General features: G+C 42.2%; 1 protein-coding gene across 2 annotated transcripts in view; it reads right to left on the bottom strand.

Annotated features, from left to right (window-relative positions):
* Positions 1–27,965, bottom strand: part of csmd3a (CUB and Sushi multiple domains 3a) — a 579,356-nt gene that overhangs the window by 297,564 nt on the left and 253,827 nt on the right. For both annotated transcript variants that reach the window (XM_067447773.1, XM_067447774.1), the window contains exons 22-23: positions 24,535–24,704; positions 21,865–22,021 (exon numbers count right to left, since the gene is read on the bottom strand). In XM_067447773.1, the coding sequence (XP_067303874.1) occupies positions 21,865–22,021; positions 24,535–24,704 (327 nt within the window). The remainder of the gene's footprint in view (positions 1–21,864; positions 22,022–24,534; positions 24,705–27,965) is intronic.

Raw genomic sequence — 27,965 nt, 5'->3', positions numbered from 1 at the left:
TATATATATATATATATATATATATATATATATATATATATATATATATATATATATATATATATATATATATATATATATAATTAATTTATGGATATATCATATTTTTATATCCAACCTAGTGTGTCTGGTATGGCCTTATGCGATTCCATTATGGTACAATGTTGCCTAGAGTAGTGGTCCCAAAACCTGTCCTGGAGGACCATCAGCCCTGCACATTTTGCATGTTTCCCTCATCAGACACACCTGATCCAACTCATCAGCTCATTAGTAGAGATGGCAAGACCTGAAGTGGGTGTGTCTGATGAGGAAGAAATACAAAATGTGCAGGGCTGGACAGGTTTGGGGACAACTGGCCTAGAGAACATTTAATGATATACACTACATTGCCAAAAGTTTTGTGACGACTGCCTTAACACACACCTGAGCTTCCCAGTTTAATATGGAGTCGGCCCACCCTCTCTAACAGCTCCAGCTCTTCTGGGAAGGCTTTCCTCAAGGTTTAGGAGTGTGTTTATGGGGATTTTTGCCCATTCTTCTAGAAGCTCATTTGTGAGGTCAGGCACTGATGTTGGACGAGAAGGCCTGGCTCTCAGTCTCCGCTCTAATTCATCCCAAAGCTGTTCTATCGGGTTGAGCTCAGGACTCTGTGCTGGCCAGTCAAGTTCCTCCACACCAAACTCCTCATCCATGTCTTTATGGAGCGACGCTTTGTGCACTGGAGCACAGTCATGCTGGGACAGGAAGGGGCCGTCCACAAACTGATCCCACAAAAAGTCAGGAGCATGAAATTGTCCAAAATGTCTTGGTGAAGCATTAAGAGTTCCTTTCACTGCAACTCAGGGGCCAAGCCCAACCCCTGAAAAACAACCCCACCCCATAATCCCCCATCCACCAAACTTTACACTTGGCACAATGCAGTCAGGCAAGTCCCGTTGTCTCGTCCAAGGGATTGTCAGACAGAGAAGAATGATTGGTCACTCCAGAGAACACGTCACTGCTCTAGAATGTGTCCCCAATGGCTTCCTCTTTGTTCTAATCCCACTAATAGTTGAGCGTGGAATATTTAGTAGTGAGGAAATGTCAGGAATGGACTTATTGCACAGGTGTCAACCTATCACGGCCCCACGCTTGAGTTCACTGAGCTCCTGAGAGCGACCCATTCTTACACTAATGTGTGTAGAAGCGTCTGCAGGCCGAGAGCTGGAGTTATACACGGATTGAACACCTGAACTCAGGGATTTGGAGGGACGGCGCAATACTTTTGGCAATATAGTGTATAATGTAAAGTTCTTGAAAATACTTCTTTACTTACCATTGAAGGTGAATCCTAATTTTTTGTGGGTGATTAATTGGACAAAAAATTGTGAAAAATTCATTTTTCATTGGGCAATATATTGAGCCATGTGACCTGTGCTGAACCAGGACACAAAATTGACCCCCATGGGTCACATGACGACTTTTTTGCACTTTTGTTGATTAGTATTTGAGTTGTTCTCCCATGAGATAGGTTTGACCAACACATTGGTGTTTCGTTTTATTAAAGGTGTCATGAACTGGCTTATTTTATACTGTTGTTTGAGGTCAACTAATGACGTTCATGTGGTTTTTACATTCAAAAACATCATAACTAATAAGTAATCGGCTATTTTGGTTTTGAGGCTCTCTCCTGAACGCTGGGCATTTGATGGGCGTGTCGCTGGAGACTTGGAATTAAAGGCCCACAGCTAGGACTGATTTGCATATTTAATGAGCTTTAGCTCCGCTGTCATATCTATGCCACTGTCAGTTCACATGAGGGAGAGATTATTTTGAAAGCGGCAAATGCAATGATTCTCTTGACCACAGGGCTCATAAACGTCTTTATCAAACAAACACAATGATTTATTTCTCATCCACCCGCGATTGATAGGAATATTATTTCTGTATTACATAGTCTGCACGAGCGGCCGATACCAGTGCACACACACACACACACACACACACACACACACACACACACACACACACACACACACACACACACACACACACACACACACACACACACACACACACACACACACACACACACACACACACACACACACACACACACACACACACACACACACACACGTTGGTCTATGTGGTTTACAGGGACTCTCCATAGGCGTAATGGTTTTTATACTGTACAAATCGTTTTTTCTATCCCCTTACACTGCCCCTAAACCTACCCATCACACACACACACACACACACACACACACACACACACACACACACACACACACACACACACACACACACACACACACACACACACACACACACACACACACACACACACACACACACACACACACAGCCCCTAAACCTACCCCATCACAGGAAACATTCTGCATTTTTACTTTCTCAAAAAATCATCATTTAGTATGTTTTTAAGGCCATTTGAATTATGAGGACATTTGATATGTCCTCATAAACCACATTTATAGTGTAATACCAGTGTAATACCCATGTAGTTATACAAATTTGTGTCCTCATAAACCACATAAACTGTGAGGGCTGGATGGAAGAACAGAACCCAAGAGCAGATCAGTTCAAAATATTTATTAGGACAAAAAGCAAAGTAAAAGAAAACAATATTTAACTGGGCAGCCGAGCTGCCACGTCAGGGGAAATAGCTGTAGACACAATCCAAGAACAGGCAGAAGTCAGCAACAGGTAGACAGTCCAGTGAGGCAGTAATGCAAGAGGGCAAGCCAGGAGAGTGATCGAGGGACAGGTAGGTTCAGGACCAACAAAATGACACAGCAAGGTGCAGGGCAGGGAAAAGTCCAAGAACTGGCACAGACTCAATAACAAAAAGCCAATCCCCAAAATGGAGATGGCAACACCGAGCTGCAGGGCTGGACCAGACTAGGGAAAAACAAAACAGCATCAAAACTTGACAGGACAGAAAATAGATTTGACATCTAAGAGGCTGGAGCATGACAAAAAAGCAGTCAAAACACTCTGGCAGAGAAGGCAGATAAGAGTGGAAGCTAAATAGTGTGAGAAATTAAACGAAAGGAGAAACAGGTGAGAAGTGTGCAAGAGCCCTGATTATAATGCAGCACAGCTGCCTCCAAAATCAAGAGCGGGAAACTCAAATGAGGGACAGGTGAGAGAGTGGTGTGCAGTAGTGCTGATTAAGAATACAGCACAGCTGTGGTGCAATGGAAAAATACAGGGAAACAACTGAGAGAGCAGGAAAAGCAATGATCAAACCCGAGTCCTGACAGTACCCCTCTCCCCAGGAACGCCTCCAGGCGTCCTGGGTTGAGGAGCAGATCGGTGGAAATCGTCGATCAGCGAGCGGTCTAGGATGTCCCGAGTCGGGACCCAACATCTCTCCTCCGGACCGTACCCCTCCCAATCAACCAGATACTGGAATCCCCTTCCCCGCCTTCGGCTATCAAGGATCTTCCTGACAGTGAAGGCAGGAGTGTCCTCAACCATCAGGGGAGGAGGGGGGGAAGTAGCAGAAACAGAAGTAGAGGGACGGGAAACAGAGGAACGAATAAAGGGTTTGATGCAAGAGACATGGAAGACAGGGTGAACACGATGAATAGGGTGCGGGAGCCGAAGCCGTACCGCCACCGGACTGATCACCTTGACAATAGGGTATGGCCCAATGAACCGCGGTGCCAACTTCCTAGATGGCACCTTAAGAGGCAGGTCCCTAGTGGAAAGCCACACCCTTTGCCCACAGATGTATTTAGGTGCTTCAGCCCGACGACGATCCGCCAATCTCTTGGTGCGTTCCCTCGTTCGCAGCAGTGCCTCCCTGGCCCGCCTCCAGGTCCGCCGGCACCGATCAATGAATGCCTGAACTGAGGGAACCGCAGCTTCGGGACCCTGTGAGGGAAACAGAGGGGGTTGATACCCAAGACAGCAATAGAAAGGAGACAATCCAGTAGACGACACCGGCAAGGTATTATGGGCGTATTCAGCCCAAGTGAGTTGCTGGCTCCAGGATGAAGGACTGTGAGAAGCAAGACACCGGAGAATCCGCCCAAGATCCTGGTTTGCTCGCTCCGTCTGACCGTTGGTCTGTGGATGGAATCCTGACGACAGACTAGCAGTAGCACCAATCTGCCGACAGAACTCCCTCCAAAAGTGAGAGACAAACTGGGGACCCCTGTCGGAGACCACATCCTCCGGAAGACCATGAATCCGAAAGACATGGTCCACGATCACCTGAGCAGTCTCTTTAGCAGAGGGGAGTTTGGGAAGGGGAATGAAATGAACCGCCTTAGAAAAACGGTCCACGACTGTGAGAACCACAGTATTGCCACTGGACTCTGGTAACCCTGACACAAAGTCCAGTGCAATATGGGACCAAGGACGGGAAGGAATAGGAAGGGGTTGGAGCAGACCAACGGGCATAGCATTACCAGATTTGTTTTGCGCACAAACAGAGCAAGAAACCACAAACCGATGGACGTCCCCTCCCATGCCCCGCCACCAAAAACGCTGCCGAATAGCAGCCAGCGTTCTTCTCACCCCTGGATGACACACTAACCTGGATGAGTGGCCCCACTCCAGAACCTCTGGCCGGACCGATTCCGGAACAAACAATTTGCCCCCTGGACACCCCCCTGGAACCTCTATCCCCAACTGGGCCCGCCTGACGCGCTCCTCGATGCCCCAGGTGACAGACCCCACCACACAACCAGGAGGGAGAATAGTATCAGGCGGCACCACGTCCTCTGGGGCAGAGAACTGACGTGAAAGCGCATCAGGCTTACCATTTTTGGAACCCGGCCGGTAAGACAGGCAGAAATTAAAGCGACCAAAAAAAAGTGCCCAGCGGGCCTGCCTGGAGTTCAGCCGTTTAGCTGTTCTAATGTACTCCAGGTTCCGGTGATCGGTCCAGACCAGGAATGGCTCCATTGACCCCTCCAACCAGTGCCGCCACTCCCCCAGTGCCAGGCGCACGGCCAACAACTCACGGTTACCGATGTCGTAGTTCCGCTCTGTGGGTGACAACCGGTGAGAAAAGTATGCACAAGGGTGTATCTTGTGATCATGAGGGGATCGTTGGGAGAGAACTGCTCCCACACCTATTTCTGATGCATCGACCTCCACAAGAAACTGTTGAGAAGGATCAGGAGTAATTAGAATAGGTGCTGAAGAAAAACGTCTCTTCAGTTCATTAAAAGCAGCCTGAGCTTCTGGAGACCAGCAAAAAGTTCTTTTCGTGGAGGTCAATGCAGTCAGAGGGGCCGCCACCTGACCGAAATTACGAATAAACCTCCGATAGAAATTGGCAAAACCAATAAAACATTGCAACGTCTTTCGGCTATCAGGTGTCGGCCAATCTGAGACAGCTCTCACCTTCGCAGGGTCCATGCGGATCCCCTCCACCGAGATGATATGACCCAAGAACGGAACTGACTGGTTATGAAATGAGCACTTCTCCGCCTTAGCATAGAGTTGGTTCTCTAACAGCCGCTGCAGCACTCGCCTGACGTGCTGAATGTGTACCTGGAGAGAACGAGAAAATATCAAAATGTCATCCAGATACACAAAGACGAATTGGTTGATCATGTCTCTCAGCACGTCATTAATGAGAGCCTGGAAGACAGCGGGGGCATTAGTAAGTCCGAAGGGGAGGACCCTATATTCAAAATGCCCTGTGGGGGTATTAAATGCCGTCTTCCATTCATCCCCCTTCCTAATCCGAACCAAATGGTAGGCGTTGCGGAGGTCCAACTTCGTAAAGTACCTTGCTCCCTGCAAAACCTCGAAGGCTGAAGACATCAAAGGTAGAGGATACCTGTTCTTAATAGTTATGTCATTCAGCCCCCGATAGTCTATGCAAGGACGCAAAGAGCCATCTTTCTTCTTTACGAAGAAGAACCCCGCCCCTGCCGGTGAGGAAGAGGGACGAATGACACCGGCTGCCAGAGACTCAGACAGGTAACTCTCCATGGCCGCCCGTTCAGGAGCGGACAGGGAGAACAACCGTCCTTTGGGCGGAGAAGTGCCCGGGAGGAGATTGATGGCACAATCATAAGGACGGTGTGGAGGAAGGGATGTGGCCCGGGACCGACTGAAGACCGCCCGCAAATCACGATAGACCTCAGGAACTCGAGACAGATCCACAGGCTCCTCCTGTAACACAGGAAGAGAAGAGACAGGAGACAAGGCAGACACCAGACAATGGGCATGGCAATAAGAACTCCAAGATAAAATTGAATTTTCTGACCAATTAATATGCGGGTTGTGTGTGGTAAGCCAAGGGTGTCCTAAGACAATAGGAGCAAGGGGTGAATGACAAATAAAAAAAACTAATTCCTCTCTGTGGTTACCAGAAGCAACAATGACTAACGGAACAGTGGTATGAGAAATAGTGGAGAGTTCTCTGCCATCGAGAGCATGAGCTGTGAGAGGGGGAACAAGAGCCTGAAAAGAAATACCTCTCCTAGAAGCCCAGGTGGAATCCATGAAATTTCCCTCAGCCCCTGAGTCTAAGAGAGCAGATAGATGAACATTAGTACCTTGGACCACTACAGAGATAGGTAGCATGGAACGGGAACCTGCAGATGGGGTAGTAGAGGTAGCGCTCGCCAGTATCCCCTTAACTACTGACGAGCATTGGCTTTTGCTGGACAGAGGGCTGCAAAGTGCCCTGGCTTCCCACAATACAGACACAGTCCCTTGGTGAAGCGTTGTTGTTTCTCTGTGGCAGATAGATGATACCTTCCCAGCTGCATAGGTTCAGGAGAAGGTAGATGAACCAGAGCGTCGGGAGACATCCCGGCCGGAGGGGTGTCCTGGAACGATGTGGGCACGAAGGTGCGAACTCTACGACGGAGATCCCGCCGATTGTCCAACCGAATGGCCAATTCCACTAGCCTGTCTAGACCCTCAGGCAGTTCACGTGCATAGACCTCGTCCCGTATATCCTCTGCAAGTCCTTCTGCGAATCTAGCCGCCAGGGCTTCATCATTCCACCCACTCGATGCAGCGAGAGTACGGAATTCTATTGCAAAATCCGCCACTGAACGCCTTCCTTGTTGAAGGGCTGCCAAGAGCCGAGATGCTTCTTTCCCAAGAGCTGACCGATCAAACACCTTCATCATTTCCGTCTTAAACAATGAAAATTCCTTGCAGCAATCAGCCTTCTCAGACCAGACAGCCGTGGCCCATTCCCGAGCCCGTCCGGTCAAGAGGGAGATAACAAAAGCTACCTTAGAAGAATCCAAGGCATATGTGGTGGGTTGCAAAGAAAAAACCACCTCGCACTGGATGATGAAGGGTCGGCACATAGTAGGCTCACCAGAATAAACAGGTGGGTTGTTAATCCGTGGCTCGTGGATGGTAGGAACACATTCAGTGGCAGGCGGCTCAAGGTCACGGTCCCTTTGCATCCGTGAGATTGTCTCTGTAAGCTCAGTGACCTGGCGCATCAAAGTGTCAACAGCATGATGTGCTGCTGTGAGCTCCTCCTGGTGACGTCCAAGCATAGCACCTTGCGCTTCCACTGCTGCACGCATAGGTGACTGATCCGCTGGGTCCATCTTGGCCAGAGTGTGATGTGAGGGCTGGATGGAAGAACAGAACCCAAGAGCAGATCAGTTCAAAATATTTATTAGGACAAAAAGCAAAGTAAAAGAAAACAATATTTAACTGGGCAGCCGAGCTGCCACGTCAGGGGAAATAGCTGTAGACACAATCCAAGAACAGGCAGAAGTCAGCAACAGGTAGACAGTCCAGTGAGGCAGTAATGCAAGAGGGCAAGCCAGGAGAGTGATCGAGGGACAGGTAGGTTCAGGACCAACAAAATGACACAGCAAGGTGCAGGGCAGGGAAAAGTCCAAGAACTGGCACAGACTCAATAACAAAAAGCCAATCCCCAAAATGGAGATGGCAACACCGAGCTGCAGGGCTGGACCAGACTAGGGAAAAACAAAACAGCATCAAAACTTGACAGGACAGAAAATAGATTTGACATCTAAGAGGCTGGAGCATGACAAAAAAGCAGTCAAAACACTCTGGCAGAGAAGGCAGATAAGAGTGGAAGCTAAATAGTGTGAGAAATTAAACGAAAGGAGAAACAGGTGAGAAGTGTGCAAGAGCCCTGATTATAATGCAGCACAGCTGCCTCCAAAATCAAGAGCGGGAAACTCAAATGAGGGACAGGTGAGAGAGTGGTGTGCAGTAGTGCTGATTAAGAATACAGCACAGCTGTGGTGCAATGGAAAAATACAGGGAAACAACTGAGAGAGCAGGAAAAGCAATGATCAAACCCGAGTCCTGACATAAACAGGCTCACACACACACACACACACACACACACACACACACACACACACACACACACACACACACACACACACACACACACAAAACCAGAAAAAATTCTGCCGACGGGTGTACGTTTTGGTACACAGCCCAAACACACTGCCCCGGACTATTATTACTTCTACTTACTTTTATTACTTATTATATACTAATATAAAAAAGCCGTTTTACTCACATAAGTTTGCTGCACCATTCCTGTCAGATCCAATATAGAAGCACAACACCGTGTCTGCAAATCCAGCACCTGAGACTGGTTTACAAACGGTTCAGCGGTGAAATGAAGCGAACACACAAACGTTCTTCCCCACGTGAGCTGGAACTTCGTGAAAGTATCACACATTCCTAATATTATGATCCAAAGGAAACTTATGCAGCGACTGTGTTCTTCCACAATATCTTGCTATCTTGCTACTGGATTAGATGAGCCGGTGGGCGGGGCTACTGGATTAGATGAGCCGGTGAGCGGGGCTACTGGATTAGATGAGCCGGTGGGCGGGGCTACTGGATTAGATGAGCCGGTGGGCGGGGCTACTGGATTAGATGAGCCGGTGGGCGGGGCAACTGGATTAGATGAGCCGGTGGGCGGGGCTACTGGATTAGATGAGCCGGTGGGCGGGGCTACTGGATTAGATGAGCCGGTGGGCGGGGCTACTGGATTAGATGAGCCGGTGGGCGGGGCAACTGGATTAGATGAGCCGGTGAGTGGGGCTACTGGATTAGATGAGCCGGTGGGCGGGGCAACTGGATTAGATGAGCCGGTGGGCGGGGCTACTGAATTAGATGAGCCGGTGGGCGGGGCTACTGAATTAGGTGAGCCGGTGGGCAGGGCTACTGGATTAGATGAGCCAGTGGGCGGGGCTACTGGATTAGATGAGCCTGTGGGCGGGGCTACTGAATTACACAAACTGTAGAGGCGTGTTTCTCGTCGCGCGATGACGTAAGGATGAAGCACACGATCGTTTTCTGAGCCTGGTGTCTATAAAAGCTTTTCTTTGACTAAAAAGGACATTTTCAGCTCTGAAACTTACAGGATAATCTTATACTATCATGACCTTTTATATATCAAAAGCTGAAGGGAAAGATGATTTCTCAATTAATCACGACTATGTTGCCTGGAGGCAACATCATACACCATAGAGGGTTAAGATATAATGTTAACACTTTACAATAAGGTTTTATTTGTTAAAATTAGTTTTAGGTTCCTAAGTCACATCTAGCCACTGGGGGTCCTCAGGCCTCAGTGCTGGGACCGCTTCTCTTCTCCATCTACAGCTCATCACTGGGATCTGTCATTCAGAAACATGTTTATTCTGTAACTGCTATCATCTAGCTACTGGCGTACCTCAGGGCTCAGTGTTGGGACCGCTTCTTTTCTCCATCTACGTCATCGCAAGGATCTGTCATTGTTTTTTCCTATCACTGCTATGCTGACACACAACTCTTCCTCTCATCATGGAATCATTTTCAGAACTTTTTTACCAGCTGATGAACGATAAAAACATTGACAGCCAATCAGAATCCAACCTGCTTTTAGTTTTTATTATTTTACCATAAACTGCTATACGTTTAGATTAAACAATGATATCGGCCGAGACTAGTGTGGAGACTAATTTAGTCAGTGAACGGGCCTTAAAACATATGTGATGGGAGTGTTGCTAGTCTGGGGGAAAAACAAACCTAAATAAGTTAAAGTGTGAAGTGTGTGTTTTAAAACATTAACAGGACCAAAAAGGCTCACAGTTGAAGAAACAGTCAACCGATGTGTAAGAGACACGCAGCGATGAGTGAAACTGCAAGCTGTTGGATATTAAAATAAAGCTAAAGCATGTTCACACCCTCCAAAACATGCTCGCTGAGCATTTCATTTCAGAAGTTTGTCCTCCCTCCTGCTACGGTCTAAATGTTTGCCCTTTTCTGGAATGGTTTTCTACTAGATGTTGGAACATGGATGAAGGCATTCACTTTCCTTCAGACAAAACATCAGCACAGCTGAAACAGCACAAGCTACACTATATTGCCAAAAGTATTGGGCCGTCCCTCCAAATCCCTGAGTTCAGGTGTTCAGTCCGTGTATAACTCCAGCTCTAGGCCTGCAGACGCTTCTACACACATTAGTGAAAGAATGGGTCGCTCTCAGGAGCTCAGTGAACTCAAGCGTGGGGCCGTGATAGGTTGCCACCTGTGCAATAAGTCCATTCCTGACATTTCCTCACTACTAAATATTCCACGCTCATGTTGTTTTTCAGGCTTTGCTCCTGAATACAATTTCATGCTCCTGACTTTTTGTGGGATCAGTTTGTGGACGGCCCCTTCCTGTCCCAGCATGACTGCGCTCCAGTGCACAAAGCGTCGCTCCATAAAGACATGGATGAGGAGTTTGGTGTGGAGGAACTGGACTGGCCTGCACAGAGTCCTGAGCTCAACCCGATAGAACAGCTTTGGGATGAATTAGAGCGGAGACTGAGAGCCAGGCCTTCTCGTCCAACATCAGTGCCTGACCTCACAAATGAGCTTCTAGAAGAATGGGCAAAAATCCCCATAAACACACTCCTAAACCTTGAGGAAAGCCTTCCCAGAAGAGCTGGAGCTGTTAGAGAGGGTGGGCCGACTCCATATTAAACCCACAGGATTAACAATGGGAAGCTCATGTGTGTGTAAAGGCAGGCGTCACAAAACATTTAGAAATACAGTGTATTGATCAAAAAGGACATACAGATACTGCAGATCCAAACTATGTAACTAACTTCATAATCACATCAATCATTTCAACAGAGTACATCTCTGACAATCAACCGAGCCTCCAAACAAAGCGTTCTCTCGTTTCTGATCTGTACAATTACATTTTACAAGCAAACATAATTTCTTGTGTATTTCCGATGTCATATGCAATTACAGTGAACAGGAGCACAAATAATATCATTCCAACCATTTAATCCTAATCAGATCTTAACGAGAGAATGATACAGCTAATTAATTCATTGAAATAGGTGTGGGTGAAAGAAACACAATCTGAGCCCACTAGCAGTTACCGTCCCAGCGGAACAACATTTCACTTCACAACATAAAACAAAGAAATAAACCCACAGCCATATTAATATTCACATTTATGTGAACATACAGCCTTATAATACTGTCAGACAATAACATGAGCAACACTGTGCCTGCTAATTAAGACTTTACAGACTCCAGGAGATGAAAATGCAGAGGATGTTCTAGAGAGTTTATGGATAATAGCAGATTTACTCAGCTGTAAACTCTACTCTGGTGTGAACACTCAAATCAAATCAGGCAGCACTAAGAGAATTAATCAGGAAAATATCATGTCATTGATACAGTATTTTGACTGCTGGCGTACACTCTGCACTTTGTTCTGCCCACTTAAACATTACCAGCCCTAGCTGCAGATTTATGACACACACAAACAGCACTGGTTCAGCCAATGGCGTGAGTTTAGGGCGGGGCTATAGAGATGGGGTGGCACCCATTTCCAGTAACAAGCAGCTTCAAAATATGACACACAGTATGTAATATGTCATTTATATTTCATAATATGCAATGAGTAAAATACTGGAAATACATAAAAAAGATCTACTTACTGAAATGGCATGAGACTAAATTTTGGGAGCACTATTTTTTGGGGGGAAATTATTCATTTAAAAAATGCATTGTTTCTATTAATATTTGAAATTATTTTGATGCAACTTGTTACTAGATAAAATAAATTAAATCATTAAATATTATATTATATAAATAAAATAAATAATAAAGAAAAATAAATTAAATTAAATAACCACTAACTAACTAACTAATTAATAAAATAAATACATATAATACTGCTTGTTACTGAATAATAGGTGACACTTTAGTATAGGGAACACATATTCAATATTAACTCCGACTTTTCCCTCAATAAACTCCTAATTTACTGCTTATTAATAGTTAGTAAGGTAGTTTTTGTAGCGTTTAAGTTTAGGTATTGGGTCGGATTAAGGGATGTAGAATAAGCTCATGCAGAATAAGGCATTAATATGAGCTTTAGAAGTGCTAATAAACAGACAATATCATAGTAATATGCATGATAATCAGCAACTAGTTAATAGTTAATAACTGAACCTTAAAATAAAGTGTTACCGAATAATATAATATAATTGATGTAATATAATAATATATAACATAATAGGACAGCAGAAGAGAAGAGAAGAGAAGAGAAGAGAAGAGAAGAGAAGAGACGAGACGAGACGAGACGAGACGAGACGAGACGAGACGAGACGAGACGAGACGAGACGAGACGAGACGAGACGAGACGAGACGAGACGAGACGAGACGAGACGAGACGAGACGAGGAGAGGAGAGGAGAGGAGAGGAGAGGAGAGGAGAGGAGAGGAGAGGAGAGGAGAGAAGAGAAGAGAAGAGAAGAGAAGAGAAGAGAAGAGAAGAGAAGAGAAGAGAAGAGAAGAGAAGAGAAGAGAAGAGAAGAGAAGAGAAGAGAAGAGAAGAGAAGAGAAGAGAAGAGAAGAGAAGAGAAGAGAAGAGAAGAGAAGAGAAGAGATTAATTGAAGAGAATGAACAGAGAACAGAACAGATCTCTTTAATAGATCTAGAAGATTAGTCTCCTCTTCATTTTCCTTCTCCTCAGTCTAAATGCGCAGGATGTAGTGGAGCAGGTTCTCATTGGCTGACAGACAGCGAGCGAGTAAAAGCTGTCCGTGTCCTGCAGTGTGTGAGTCCAGCTCTGGACTTCAGTAAGACATCCTCTACTGTCACAGAGCTGAAGTTAACCTCATTCACAATCACGCTCTCCTCCGCACGCTTCATGATTAACACATCAAATAACGCAGCACTGGGACCTGTGGTGGACACATTAGGAAACCTCTCATGACAAAACAAAGTTCTATAATTTCAAACAAAGAAAATTAAGAGTCCACATGGCATGAATAATCCATGCATAAGATGCCACGAATTCTACAGGTTTCATTATAAAAGCAATAAACGGTGTGTGTGTGTGTGTGTGTGTATGCCCTTGTTTATATCACATTGTGGGGACCAAATGTCCCCATAAGGATAGTAAAACCTGAGATGGGGACTAGTCTAGCGGTCCCCACTTTTCAAAAGGCTTATAAATCACACAGTATGAGTTTTTTTGAAAAATAAAAAATGCAGAATGTTTCCTGTGATCAGGGACAGGGTCGTATCTAGGATTTTCTAAATACCGAGGTCCAATTATGAATTTTGGAGGGTTTGAAAAAAAAAAAACATTTCCCTCCTTTTTGGTTTTTTGCTTAATAAGCAGAATATGCTTTTTCTACTCTGAGCACAGTGGGCTACCTGCTCTTTCTGTCTCATCGCCATCATCTTCTCTCTTTCTTTTTCCCCAGTCTCCTTCTCTTGCCCTGTATCTTTTCTCTTTTCAAAGCTAAGCTTTGTTTGAAGCAGTCTTTTCATTTTGGTCTGTATCGGTAAAAACACAGTTGTAAATGTAAATTTACTGAAGGCTTCCAAGAAAACCAGGTAAAGAAAACGTTATTAGTTTGCATCCCTGATTATTAAGCGCTCTCGCGGTGTTGTGATGTCAAACATCAGTCGTTGTTCGAAGTGCCGGTTGGTGGTTGTGGCATTTGTCCCGCCTCTCCTCCACTGTGATTGGACATTGATGTTCACCCAAAGTTAAACTGTGGGCGCTCAACGCGTAAAAATGGACAAAACCTGCCAGCTGTTGGCGCTTTTGAAAAGTGCGGCGCATCCATTGGAAACAATTGAAAACACGCCGGGCGAGGCGAGAACACCTGTTTGCAACTTCTATTATGTACACCTCGGAGAATTACCGAGGTCCGGACCTCGGGGACCTCAATGGTGGGTACGGCCCCACCTGTGATGGGTAGGTTTAGGGGCAGTGTGTGTGTGTGTGTGTGTGTGTGTGTGTGTGTGTGTGTGTGTGTGTGTGTGTGTGTGTGTGTGTGTGTGTGTGTGTTGGGTAGGTTTAGGGGCTGTGTAAGGGGAAAGAAAATACGGTTTGTACGGTATGAAAACCATTACGTCTATGGAGAGTCTACAGAAAGATTGAGACGGCACAGGAGATTTCATTCGTACCCGTAATCAGGTGTACACACAGCGTCCAAAATTAACTTATACAACACCTGTGTTACAATTCAGATGTGTAGGTCAAACTCACAAAGGAGAACTTGAAACAGGAAACTTTTCATAGGAACATCGCAGGAACATCCAGACACACCACTATACAAGAACGACGACGGACCAACACTGAGGGGAAACTGAGAACTAAATACACAGAGCTAGACGAGGTAATAAACAGGACACAGGTGATAGACACGACTCATTAACTGAACTGGGGAGAAACACAAGCTAAATAACACAGGCAGGACAGGCATACATGTAACAACCTGCCCATACAACTATATTTTGCATTATTTATTAAAATATATATTCTGTGCCAGTGACAACTGGGTTATTTAGATGCACGCAATTATTTAAATTCCTTTTATATTTGTGACCAAAAAATGGTCATATACAATATACATAAAAATGGCATCAGTCATTGTTTGTTTTAACATAACATGAGACAATTAGACATGACATGACATAACTCGACATATAGCATAACACGACACAACATGACATGACATAACACGACATATAGCATAACACGACACAACATGACATGACATAACACGACATATAGCATAACACGACACAACATGACATGACATAACACGACATATAGCATAACACGACACAACATGACATGACAACACGACATATAGCATAACACGACACAACATGACATGACATAACTCGACATATGGCATAACACGACACATGACATGACATAACACGACATATAGCATAACACGACACAACATGACATGACATAACACGACATATAGCATAACACGACACAACATGACATGACATAACACGACATATAGCATAACACGACACAACATGACATAACACGACATATAGCATAACACGACACAACATGACATGACAACACGACATATAGCATAACACGACACGACACAACATGACATGACAACACGACATATAGCATAACACGACACAACATGACATGACAACACGACATATAGCATAACACGACACGACACAACATGACATGACAACACGAAATATAGCATAACACGACACAACATGACATGACATAACTCGACATATGGCATAACACGACACATGACATGACATAACACGACATATAGCATAACACGACACAACATGACATGACATAACACGACATATAGCATAACACGACACAACATGACATGACATAACACGACATATAGCATAACACGACACAACATGACATGACATAACACGACATATAGCATAACACGACACAACATGACATGACAACACGACATATAGCATAACACGACACGACACAACATGACATGACAACACGACATATAGCATAACACGACACAACATGACATGACAACACGACATATAGCATAACACGACACGACACAACATGACATGACAACACGACATATAGCATAACACGACACAACATGACATGACATAACACAACATATAGCATAACACGACACAACATGACATGACATAACACGACATATAGCATAACACGACACAACATGATGACATAACATGATTTAACGCAACACAACAAAACACGACAACACAACATAACACGATGCAACACGACAACATAACACAGCATGACAACATAACATGACACGATTTAACGCAACACAACATAACAGCATGACATAATACGACATATAACGAAATAAAATGACGTCAACAGAACAATGTGACAACAACATGACATAACATAACATGACAAAGACTAATTATGGGAGAGTGACTTTTTGGGTGAACTATTTTAAATAATACATTGTTCTATAATATTTCATATTTTAAATGATTTGTATGCTGCTTGTGGCTAAATAAATTAAATAAAAAATGAATTAAAATAAATTAAAATAAATGAATAAATTAAAATGAATTTGTCATGGTTTGTTTTTCTTTAGCGCTCAGTTTGTATGTCAGTCGCTCGTGTCTCGGAGAAGGTCAGATTATCATTACGTTTCAGTTCTTAACACAGATATTGGCCAACAAACGAGCAATACGTATTTTATTTACTCATCATTTTTGCTCATTATTTTGACTATTTTCATATGCATGCATTTGCATTGCAATAATATTTCACATTATGTTTGATTTAGTTAATGCGGCCCAGTGAGCAGAAGAGGCGTGAAAATTCTTCCAACACCAAACTTGTACAGACACAGAAATCTTTACAAAAATACTGGGACATTTTCAGACACACCGCAGGCCCATTGTGAGGAAGACTTTTGTGACAGCAGCTTTATGAAATCCAAATGGGACTGATAAAAGTACAGTCTTGGTAGGGATGAATTTAATTATCATCAAATCTCATCAAATATGAAGTATTAGTGAACACTGTTGATGTTCCTTGCCTTTGTTAGCTCTTCTAGTTTCAGGAGATTCTGAGAAGTTCACATGAATTTTAACTTGTACGTGAATGTCCCAAATGAACTCCGACGTCTGCAGTATGTGCTTCATCAATGCGGGCTGCCTATTTCCACTTTTGGGTAAAAAAACAAAAGCTACACTGGGGAGGCAGCTTGTCAAATCATGTAATCCAAGACTGGTCGTGACAGACTTAAAATGTCAATACATTTCTTGCAACCTCAAGTGTGTGTGAGTTTCTGCAAGTGGTGTGGAATTAAAGATGTACTTCACCACTGCAAAAAGGGCTTTTAATAAAACGTGTCTGTCTAAACGGTAGAAAGGCGAAAACATATTTGAAATTGGTGCAACCTAGAGAAACTGAGAAATAATGCTGTTGTCTTCGCTTTAGTCAAATAGGCAGGAAAACTTCAACACCCATAATGCACTGGGAATGCTTCTCCCCAAGGCCACGCCCACTCTGCTCCTATTGGATAGACTTGAGTAAAATACCTTGCTTTAGTAGGAAATACTACTTAGCAAACGTTTAGTAATAATGGTGTTGCCTTGTATTGTTCCTTCCAGTGAAGGATCTAGTGGGTTATAGGCAGCGGCTAAAGGCAAAGATCCATAAATACCAAGCGGGAACCTCCCTCAGTTTTTCTTGAAGCCAATATGGTGAATTAAACTGCAATTCATCAACTGGCCATTAGGGACACGCTCCAGAAGGAGCAGAATCTCATTGAGCTCATGTTAAAATGCCCAAATTTACAGCAGAATAAAACATGTTTACAGTCTGGGACAAATTGTGGTTTTGGTCTATACGGCTGATTTTGCCCTTCATGGCGACTGTGAGGGGGTGAATTTTTATTAACTCATCCGTTGACATTATATAAAGCCTTAAAGTTCTGCATAATTAAGGGCGTGGCCACTTTGAGTGACAGGTGGATTTCAGTTTGTCTGCTGTCTGTGAGTCATCACGTCACCTAAGCTCCGCCCACATCCCGCCTCTTTGCCCATTGTTAGTTATCAGAGGTGGACAAAGTAAACAACTTCATTACTGGAGTAAAAGTAACAGTACTGCTGGTCAAACATTACTCCGTTACAAGTGAAAGTTGTAAAAACTGTTTTTTACTTAAGTAAAAGTACAGAAGTATTTGTTTTCAAAAGTACTTAAGTATCAAAAGTAAATTTCCTTCTTTATGTCCCCGCATTATTGTATTATAGTTGTATAAATGCACATTATGCCATCATGGTTTAAGCCAGTCAGTGACGCTCCATCTGACACACTAGCAGACGACTAACTTAAACTCATTTAAATACTTGTAGAAAAGTTACAAAGCTGCTGTCACTTTAAGGCCGAATGCACGGATCCAATACACTGATACACATCTGATATTCTCACACTGTTCACCTTCACTGAAGACAGAATCAACTTTGTTTATGTGAATACTCCACTAAATGAGCATTTGGACATCCGTCTTCTTCCATTTTGCTCTAAACTATAAATCAGTGTTTAATAAATGCTGTGAAATCATTGAACTTCACGAGACTCTACAAGAGTGATTCCTGAAAGGCTTTCTGCAAAAACCCAAACACCTTTTAAAGAAGAAAAAAATCATCCACTGACTTTCAGAGCTGCGACAGAAACGACTTTCCACTTCGAGGACCTTGATAGAAATGTAGTGGAGTCAAAAGGACGATATTTGTCTTTCAAATGTAGTGAAGTTAAAGTCAGAAGTTTACAGAAAAAAATAAGACTCAAGTAAAGGATACTCAAAAAGTGAACTTAAGTACAGGACTCGAGTAAATGTGCTGAGTTACCGTCCAGCTCTGTTAGTTATATGGGGTGGCAACGGGTGACTTTATGCTTCAAAACTGCTCTTCAGAATCCTATGGGTGACGTCACAGACACTACATCCATATTTCTTTACAGTCTATGGTATATACGCAGAGACAGAGTTCGTACAGATTTTTTGGTTTTCAAGCACTACAGTCAGAGATCTCACTTATCAAACAATATCTTTATTATCATTCAAAATCTAAAAAAAGGTAAATAGAAATAAACAAATAAATCAAAAAGGTACCCTAACACTTTTTCTCACATATATGATTGACCTGAATAATTCATACGTTTTGCAAGCTCTGTTAGAGAATCTTTCTGGTTGCCGCTTTCAAAACAATCCCTCTCTCATGTGAACTGAAGGCGGAGCTAAAGCTCATTAAATATGCAAATCTTCTCCAATCCTAGCCGTGGGCGTTTACTTCCAAGTCTTCAGTGACACGCCCATCAAAACCCAGCGTTCAGGAGAGAGCCTCAAAACCAGTGGAGAAAATAGCCTACTACTTATTAGTTATGATGTTTTTGAATGTAAAAACCACACAAACGTCATTAGTTGACCTCAGACAACAATATAAAAAAAGAAAAAAAAGCCAGTTCATGACACCTTTGAATTTATGTCGTACTGTATCGGAGAGAAATGCAACGGTTGTAGGTCTTTCATTCAGAGACTCTCCATAATGATGCATTTAAATGACCAAACGTATCTCTTTTGCTGTTATAGATTAAATATAATGTGGACAATAACGAATAAATAGCAGTGTTAACCGTTATCGAGGTTAGGGCAAAACATAGGTTTATGAAATAATCTCTAATATTTAACAAAAGGTTCAATTCACAGCAGTGGTCTCGCAGGCAATGTTGCTCAGAATGAGGAGTTCTACCACATGGTATGAATATTGTGGGCATGAGCAAAATATCGTGTGATATACAATCCTTTATGGAAGCGTACCCCAGTAGCCAAAGTTTTTGAAATTTCTCACAGGCATCTAGGGCCGTGATTCAAACAGGCCTAGCGAGTTTCATTTTGATCATGCTGATCGAACTGAAACGTCACTTTGTGTTTTTGGAAACATGCAAACGTCCTCGTAGACAACCGCGCCATCTTGGACAAAGACACTGCATACCAGTTTTCATTTTCCATAATGTAATGATAAAAATGAAACTTTCATATATTTTAGATTCATTGCACACCAACTGAAATATTTCAGGTCTTTTATTGTTTTAATACTGATGATTTTGGCATACAGCTCATGAAAACCCAAAATTCCTGTCTCAAAAAATTAGCATCTCATGAAAAGGTTCTCCAAACGAGCTATTAACCTAATCATCTGAATCAACTAATGAACTCTAAACACCTGCAAAAGATTCCTGAGGCTTTTAAAAACTCCCAGCCTGGTTCATTACTCAAAACCGCAATCATGGGTAAGACTGCCGACCTGACTGCGGTCCAGAAGGCCATCATTGACACCCTCAAGCGAGAGGGGAAGACACAGAAAGACATTTCTGAACGAATAGGCTGTTCCCAGAGTGCTGTATCAAGGCACCTCAGTGGGAAGTCTGTGGGAAGGAAAAAGTGTGGCAAAAAACGAGAAGAGGTGAGCGGACCCTGAGGAAGATTGTGGAGAAGGACCGATTCCAGACCTTGGGGGACCTGCGGAAGCAGTGGACTGAGTCTGGAGGAGAAACATCCAGAGCCGCCGTGCACAGGCGTGAGCAGGAAATGGGCTACAGGTGCCGCATTCCCCAGGTCAAGACACTTTGGGCTACAGAGAAGCAGCACTGGACTGTTGCTCAGTGGTCCAAAGGACTTTTTTCGGATGAAAGCAAATTTTGCACGTCATTGGGAAATAAAGGTGCCAGAGTCTGGAGGAAGACTGAGGAGAAGGAAATGCCCAAATGCCTGAAGTCCAGTGTCAAGTACCCACAGTCAGTGATGGTCTGGGGTGCCATGTCAGCTGCTGGTGTTGGTCCGCTGTGTTTTATCAAGGGCAGGGTCAATGCCGCTCGCTATCAGGAGATTTTGGAGCACTTCATGCTTCCATCTGCTGAAAAGCTTTATGGAGATGAAGATTTGGTTTTTCAGCACGACCTGGCACCTGCTCACAGTGCCAAAACCACTGGTAAATGGTTTACTGACCATGGTATTATTGTGCTCAACTCTCCTGACCTGAACCCCATAGAGAATCTGTGGGATATTGTGAAGAGAAAGTTGAGAGACGCGAGACCCAACACTCTGGATGAGCTTAAGGCCGCTATCGGCGCATCCTGGGCCTCCAGAACACCTCAGCAGCGCCACAGGCTGATCGCCTCCATGCCACGCCGCACTGAAGCAGCCATTTCTGCTAAAGGATTCCCCACCAAGTATTGAGTGCAGAACTGAACATAATTATTTGAAGGTTGACTTTTTTTGTATTAAAAATACTTTTCTTTTATTGGTCGGATGAAATATGCAAATTTTTAGAGACAGGAATTTGGGGTTTTCATGAGCTGTATGCCAAAATCATCAGTATTAAAACAATAAAAGACCTGAAATATTTCAGTTGGTGTGCAACGAATCTAAAATATATGAAAGTTTAATTTTTATCATTACATTATGGAAAATAATGAACTTTATCACAATATGCTAATTTTTTGAGAAGGACCTGTATTCTAACGATATAAGACATCTGAGTCTGCGACAAACGGTTTTGGAGTTGTGAGCCATTTCGTACTTTCGATCACTGTAGCGCCCCCGTCAGGCCGATTGGGGCGAGATTTGGGGACGTTGCAAATGGGATGGGTACTACCATCCTTCAAAGTTTCAAGTCTCTACAACTTATGGTTTGGTCTGCAGATCCTTGGAAATTCTAACAATTACAACAGGGTTTCAGTGCTACACGCTCGAAACCCTACATGCCTTTTAGGACAGCAGATAATATGAAACCGTTCCACCCAAAACGTCGTCACATATAAGCAAGAAAGCTGCTGCCAAGTTTTTACCATAATTCTGTTTAAAGTGTATGTTACGATTATCAGTTATGAATCTACTAGTATAATAACTGTTCTGCTAATAACCCTCTGCCGATCAGGGATACAAAAATGTGTATAATCTGTCAAATAAGGTGGAATTTCTCGGTCCAGGTGACACAGAGAAAGAGGAAGTTCATTAATATATACTTCCGACATTGCAAGTTGAAAACCAAGATAGACTTTAAGCAAGATAAGATGAAGCTTACTAGTGTAAACCAGCTTAAATCCCTCAGCCGTCTCGTCTTGATCCGAATAAAACTCGAGCCACAGGTGATTCGATGTGCTGGTCAATGACTGGCCCAACATAGAGGAACCCGAAAAACCTCCCAGAACTTCTGCGTTGTTGTCCGGACCGTCATATAACTGGGGAAAGAGACCAGAGAAGTCTATGGAGTTTCATGTTAAAACAAAATATTGCTTTAAAGGACCACTCCATCGTTTTTAGAAATAGGGCTTATTCAACTTCTTTCCTACATTTAGATATGTGGGCATTTTTGTCTCAGTGCATGCATTGTTTTAGTTTGGCAGGGTCGCCGCTAGCTTAGCTTAGCATAATGACTGGAAGCCTATGTTGCCAGATAGCATCCCAGGTAAAAGTGATCCAAAAAACAACAACAACACTCACCTAATTACTTCTTGTGGCCTGCGTATATTCACAACGAGTACAAATAGCAATGCAGATTAAGACTAGGTGATTTCCTAGGCAGATACTGACTTATGGGAAAGCACAGGCGAAGCACTGCTACTTGGGCGGAGAGATATAACTGCCAAACTAAAACAATGCATGCCCTGAGACGAAAATGCATTTGACCACATATCTATGTTCACAGTGCAGGCAAAAGTGGCCCAAATCTGATTTTTTTTGGGTCAAATGACCAGGTCATATTTATTCAGAGGTAGTGTGAACACTCAAATCTAGCCCAGATTTTTTCAAATCAGATTTAGACCACATACATATGTGCTCCTGAATCAGACCCAGATCATATTTTTTTTTTAATGTGGCCGTAGTGTGAACAACCAAGGCAGATTTGATGCAACTTTTGCGTCAATCTATGTCGACATTTGTTACAAGTATGCGCCGGTGAGTTAGGCCTAGACACAACAGACATAGACAGGAACATTAAAAACTTGACTAGATATGGAGAACAGCGATGGAGTGAGTCAATGGAGGGAGAGTGAGATGTTAGACCTAATTAGTATATGGGGAGATACTTCAATTCAAGCTAAACTAAAAGGATCCTACCGTAACCGCTCTGTTTAAAAAAAAAAAAAATAGCACACGAAATGGAAGAACGGGGACACAGAAAAACGTGGCTTTAGTGCCAAAGGAAGGTGATAAAAGGCCAAAATAACCAATTTTGCTCTCTTTCTTTTGGTTCTTCTCCTCTTCAGCACCTGCTCATTAATGTTATGGCTTCCATTACACAAACATTTTTAAATAAAAGCGAAAATGCTGACTTCCTCCATAACCTCCCGAACTTTAGTGCAGCAGCGTGCTGCGTCTGATGTCTTTGATATTGTTCTTTTGCACATGTGGGTTAGTTTGAAACCTAAAACAGTTCACATTGGAATCAGATTTAGGCCACATTTTAAAAGGTAATGTGAACAGCCAAACAACAAATCAGATCTGAGCAAAAAATCAGAATTGAGCATTAAGACTTGCGGTGTGAATGTAGGAAAGAAGTTGAATACATTGCAAAAAATGATTTTCTTACGTAGTATTTTTGTCTTGTTTCGAGTCTAAACATCTAAAAATTCTTAAAACAAGAAGTATTTACTAGACGAGCAAAAGTACTTGTCTTGTTTTGGGGGAAAATAACTCAAAATGAAGAGAGTTTTTGCTTAAAATAAGATAAATAATCTGCCAATGGGGTAAGAAAAATAATCTTAATTCAAACAGAAAACAAGATTATGTTTCTCACCCCATTGGCAGATTATTTATCTTATTTTAAGCAAAAACTCTCTTCATTTTACATTTACATTTACATTTATGCATTTAGCAGACGCTTTTATCCAAAGCGACTTACAACTCAGGAGAACAGGAAGCGATCCGTCAAGAAGAGGCAACGAAACACAAAAAGTGCCCTAAATACCAAGATTTGTACACTGCTCAGAGTAGCAAAGACCAGAAAAGGAAAGAAGAAAGGAGAAATAGAGGGGGAAAGATTTTTTTTTTTTTAATGTAAGATGAAGTGCTCATGGAAGAGATGAGTTTTTACCTGTCTTTTGAATGAAGTGATTCTGTTGTGCGTATGGATGACGGAAGATCGTTCCACCAACCAGGAACAATGAAAGAAAAAGTCCTAGAGAGGGATTTCATGCCTCTCTGTGATGGTACCACAAGCCTCCTCTCATTAGCTGAGCGAAGGCTTCTGGTGGGGGTGTAGACTCGTAGGAGTGAGTCGAAGTATGCGGGTGCTGCGCTTGTGGAAGATCCATAAGCAAGAGTCAGGGCTTTGAATTTGATCCGGGCAGCGAGTGGTAGCCAATGCAGAGAGATGAATAGAGGTGTGACATGAGCCCTTTTGGGCTCATTGAATACAAGACGTGCTGCAGCGTTCTGGATCATTTGCAGCGGTTTGATTGCACAAGACGGAAGTTTTGATGGAATTTTGAGTTATTTTTCCCCAAAACAAGACAAAAATTTGTACTTGTCTAGTAAATGTTTCTTAATGTAAGAATTTTTTGATATTTAGACTAGAAACAAGACAAAAATACTAAGTAAGAAAAGCATTTTTTGCAGTGTAAGCCCTATTTCTAAAAACAGTGGAGTGTTCCTTTAAGCATTAATATACATTGCAATAGCCAAATACTGGATAAAATAGCACCTATTGATTGCTTTTGAGCATGTGTGTTAGCTCTGAATCAGTATTTACCTTGAGAACGTCACCTTGAGCCAGATGAAAGCTGTTCGCTGATATGTTGATTCCTTTTCCTGCCTGCACCTGAATGTTGTAGATGCACTCGTGGTTGTTCTCGTAATTCTGGGGGTAGTTTGGGGACAACAGGACACCGGCGTTCTTGGAAACGGTTGAGCCGCACTCAGCTATGGACAATGGGGAACCGTAGTGACACAGTGGAACAGCAACGTGTGAAAAGTGTCAATTTGGGGAAATAAATACAAATAAAGAGAACATATATCATCAAAACATGCAGTAGACTTAAAAACAACATTTTCTCACTCAGTTGCATTCGAGTCAGTGCTGTAAAATAGTGTATTATTTAAGTAATAAGCTATTACTTTAATTTAATTCTTTAAGTAATAAGTAGTATACAGTATATAAGCACACTGAAATAATTTTTTTTTTCGATGTTGTAAATAAATAAAAAGGTAAGCCTTTATTTCGATAGTCCACTTTAAATATTCTTCTGGCTATAAGTAACTTTGCAAGTGTCAAATTATTCAACTAACCCTAAACCAAACCTAACAGTCTACACTGTAAAATATTATATGTTCAATAAGTTATGACAACATATGTTTTTACATTGTCTTAACTCATCTAAATAAGGTCAGAAATGTTAAACTTGTTTTATTAGTTATACAAGATGTAACTATTTTTTTAAACTCGGTTTAACGTAATTTAATTTAAAATAACTTAAACATTCAAACAGTCGATTGTACAGCAAAAAGCCTTTTTTTACAGTGTACTAATACTCTAATGAGAGTTAGTTGAAATCTTAGTTGACGTAGTTGGAAATTATTCATCATAGTTGATGTTGTTGCATATTAATGAGTTAGTTGACGTAGTTGAAAATTAATGAGTTAGTTGACGTAGTTGCAAATTAATGAGTTTGTTGGCATGAATTTGTAAATTAATTGCTTAATTAACATGTATTTGCAAATGAATGAGAGTTAGCTGACATGTAGTTGCAAAGTTACTCATAGTTAGTTAAATGTCTGAAGTGGACTATCAAAATATGTAACCAAAAAGATTTACAAGATTTTCACATTTCTTGTTGTTGTAATTATTTGTGAAATTTACAAGCAATTTCTGAGAAAAACAACATTTCAAAGTAAATCCTAAACCCTTTGTCAGTGTATAATAATCAGAGGTGGACGGTCAGAGCCGGCCCTAGACCTTTGGGGGCCCTAAGCAAAATTTGGTTGGAGGCCCTTGACCGTTTTAAGTAAGGCCTAAAGAAAAGCAATGACTACCTTATAACTATACTGTACATATATCTACTATGTTACTTTAGAATTTTGTAGTCTATTAAATTAGCTTTTAATTATTCTATGTAGCCTACTGTATGATAATTATCTTTTTTTTTACGCTGCTGGTCCTGAGTACGTATTTCGTTCTTATGTAGTAACATGTACAGAACGTCAATAAAAGACCTTGAGTTCTTGAGTTAAGTTCCATGTTTGATGTCTAACAGGAAAATTATGATACCACTGAGCTGAATGGCAGCGCAGTGCAATGAACACACACGGATGAACTTGCTGAATAAAAAGACTGATAAAGTGATTTTCACTGACCATCAAAGAAACATTTTTAATTGACACCAGAGTTTAAAAGGCAAAAACAGCACACGATAACAAATTTTGCTGGACAATAAATTGGTCAAGAAATTATTGCGATAAATGATAAGATTTTTCGTTCTAAACCCATTTTCATTTAAAATAATGATAATGGCATAATAATGCAGGTACACCTTTTTTAAAGATCAATAAACTTTTATCTCTAAAGACTCTGATACGGAAAACATTTAAAATATCCACAATAAATTAACAAAACAACCAAAAAACAAGAAAAGCAATGGACTCAGTCTGTTAACAAAAAATACACTTGAATAAATACCAAAAGCAATAAATAAAATTGATGAAAACTGCTTTAGGTACACATTAGGGGTGGCACGGTTCACAAAAGCCACGGTTCGGTTCGTATCACGGCTTTAGGGTCACGGTTTTTAAGTTCTGTACGGTTGTTGCTGTTGTTTTTGCTTTTACTTGTTAACACTCCAGAAATTTACTTCAGCATAATATGATATATAGCTTACTTATCCACAATTCAGGATACAGTATTAACACAATTGTTATATCATGTAATCATGCACAAACTGAACTTGACTATCTCTGAGGAAAGCTAGGTGAGATTTTGATACAGCAAGAGAAAGACATTGATGACATGCTTTCATTTATTTGGCAAAAAAAAAGAGGAGAATGTGTATTGCTATCTCTACAGGAACTTATGTGCCTTTTTTAGACACAAATATTGAACTGAAGAATTAACTTGCATTTATCACACGGCCAACTTCAGTGTAGCTTTAAGCCTTGTTTATACTTGACGCGTCCGCACGTGCGCGGCAAAAATTGCGTCAACGAGGAGTGCGCGAGACCCAATTTCGCTTGGCGGTGTGCACGTCAAGTTTTGTAACTTTGCGTGCGGCCCCGCAACCGAAGAAGCTCGAGGCGAATCTGGCCGAGCATGACGTCTCATCACGCCTGCACCCAGTCTGCGCTTCGAGTATAATAAACACCTCCCCAAACAGATGAGGCGAGGTGCGTGCGCTCTCTAGGGGGCCCTCTGCAGGCCACGGGGCCCTTTGCAATTGCAAGGGTCGCTTAGTGGCTGGGCCGGCTCTGTGGACGGTAACTCAGCTCATTTCCTCGAGTCCTGTACTTAAGTTCACTGTTTGAGTATCTGTGCTTTACTTGAGTCATATTTTTTTCTGTAAACTTCTGACTTTAACTTCACTCCATCTGAAAGACAAATATCGTCCTCTTTACTCCACTACATTTCTATCAAGGTCCTCGAAGTGGAAAGTCGTTTCTGTCGCAGCTTTGAAAGTCAGTGATGATTTTTTTTCTTCTTTTAAAGGTGTTTGGGTTTTTGCAGAAAGCCTTTCAGGAATCACTCTTGTAGAGTCTCGTGAAGTTCAATGATTTCACAGCATTTATTAAACACTGATTTATAGTTTAGAGCAAAATGGAAGAAGACGGATGTCCAAATGCTCATTTAGTGGAGTATTCACATAAACAAAGTTGATTCTGTCTTCAGTGAAGGTGAACAGTGTGAGAATATCAGATGTGTATCAGTGTATTGGATCTGTGCATTCGGCCTTAAAGTGACAGCAGCTTTGTAACTTTTCTACAAGTATTTAAATGAGTTTAAGTTAGTCGTCTGCTAGTGTGTCAGATGGAGCGTCACTGACTGGCTTAAACCATGATGGCATAATGTGCATTTATACAACTATAATAATGCGCTGACATAAAGAAGGAAATTTACTTTTGATACTTAAGTACTTTTGAAAACACATACTTCAGTACTTTTACTCCAGTAAGTAAAAATCAGTTTTTACAACTTTC

This window comes from Pseudorasbora parva, chromosome 7 (genome assembly GCF_024679245.1).
Source record: "Pseudorasbora parva isolate DD20220531a chromosome 7, ASM2467924v1, whole genome shotgun sequence".
Lineage (NCBI taxonomy): Eukaryota > Metazoa > Chordata > Actinopteri > Cypriniformes > Gobionidae > Pseudorasbora > Pseudorasbora parva.
Note: the sequence above shows the minus strand (reverse complement) of the source record. Positions and strands in the feature narration are given on the sequence as shown.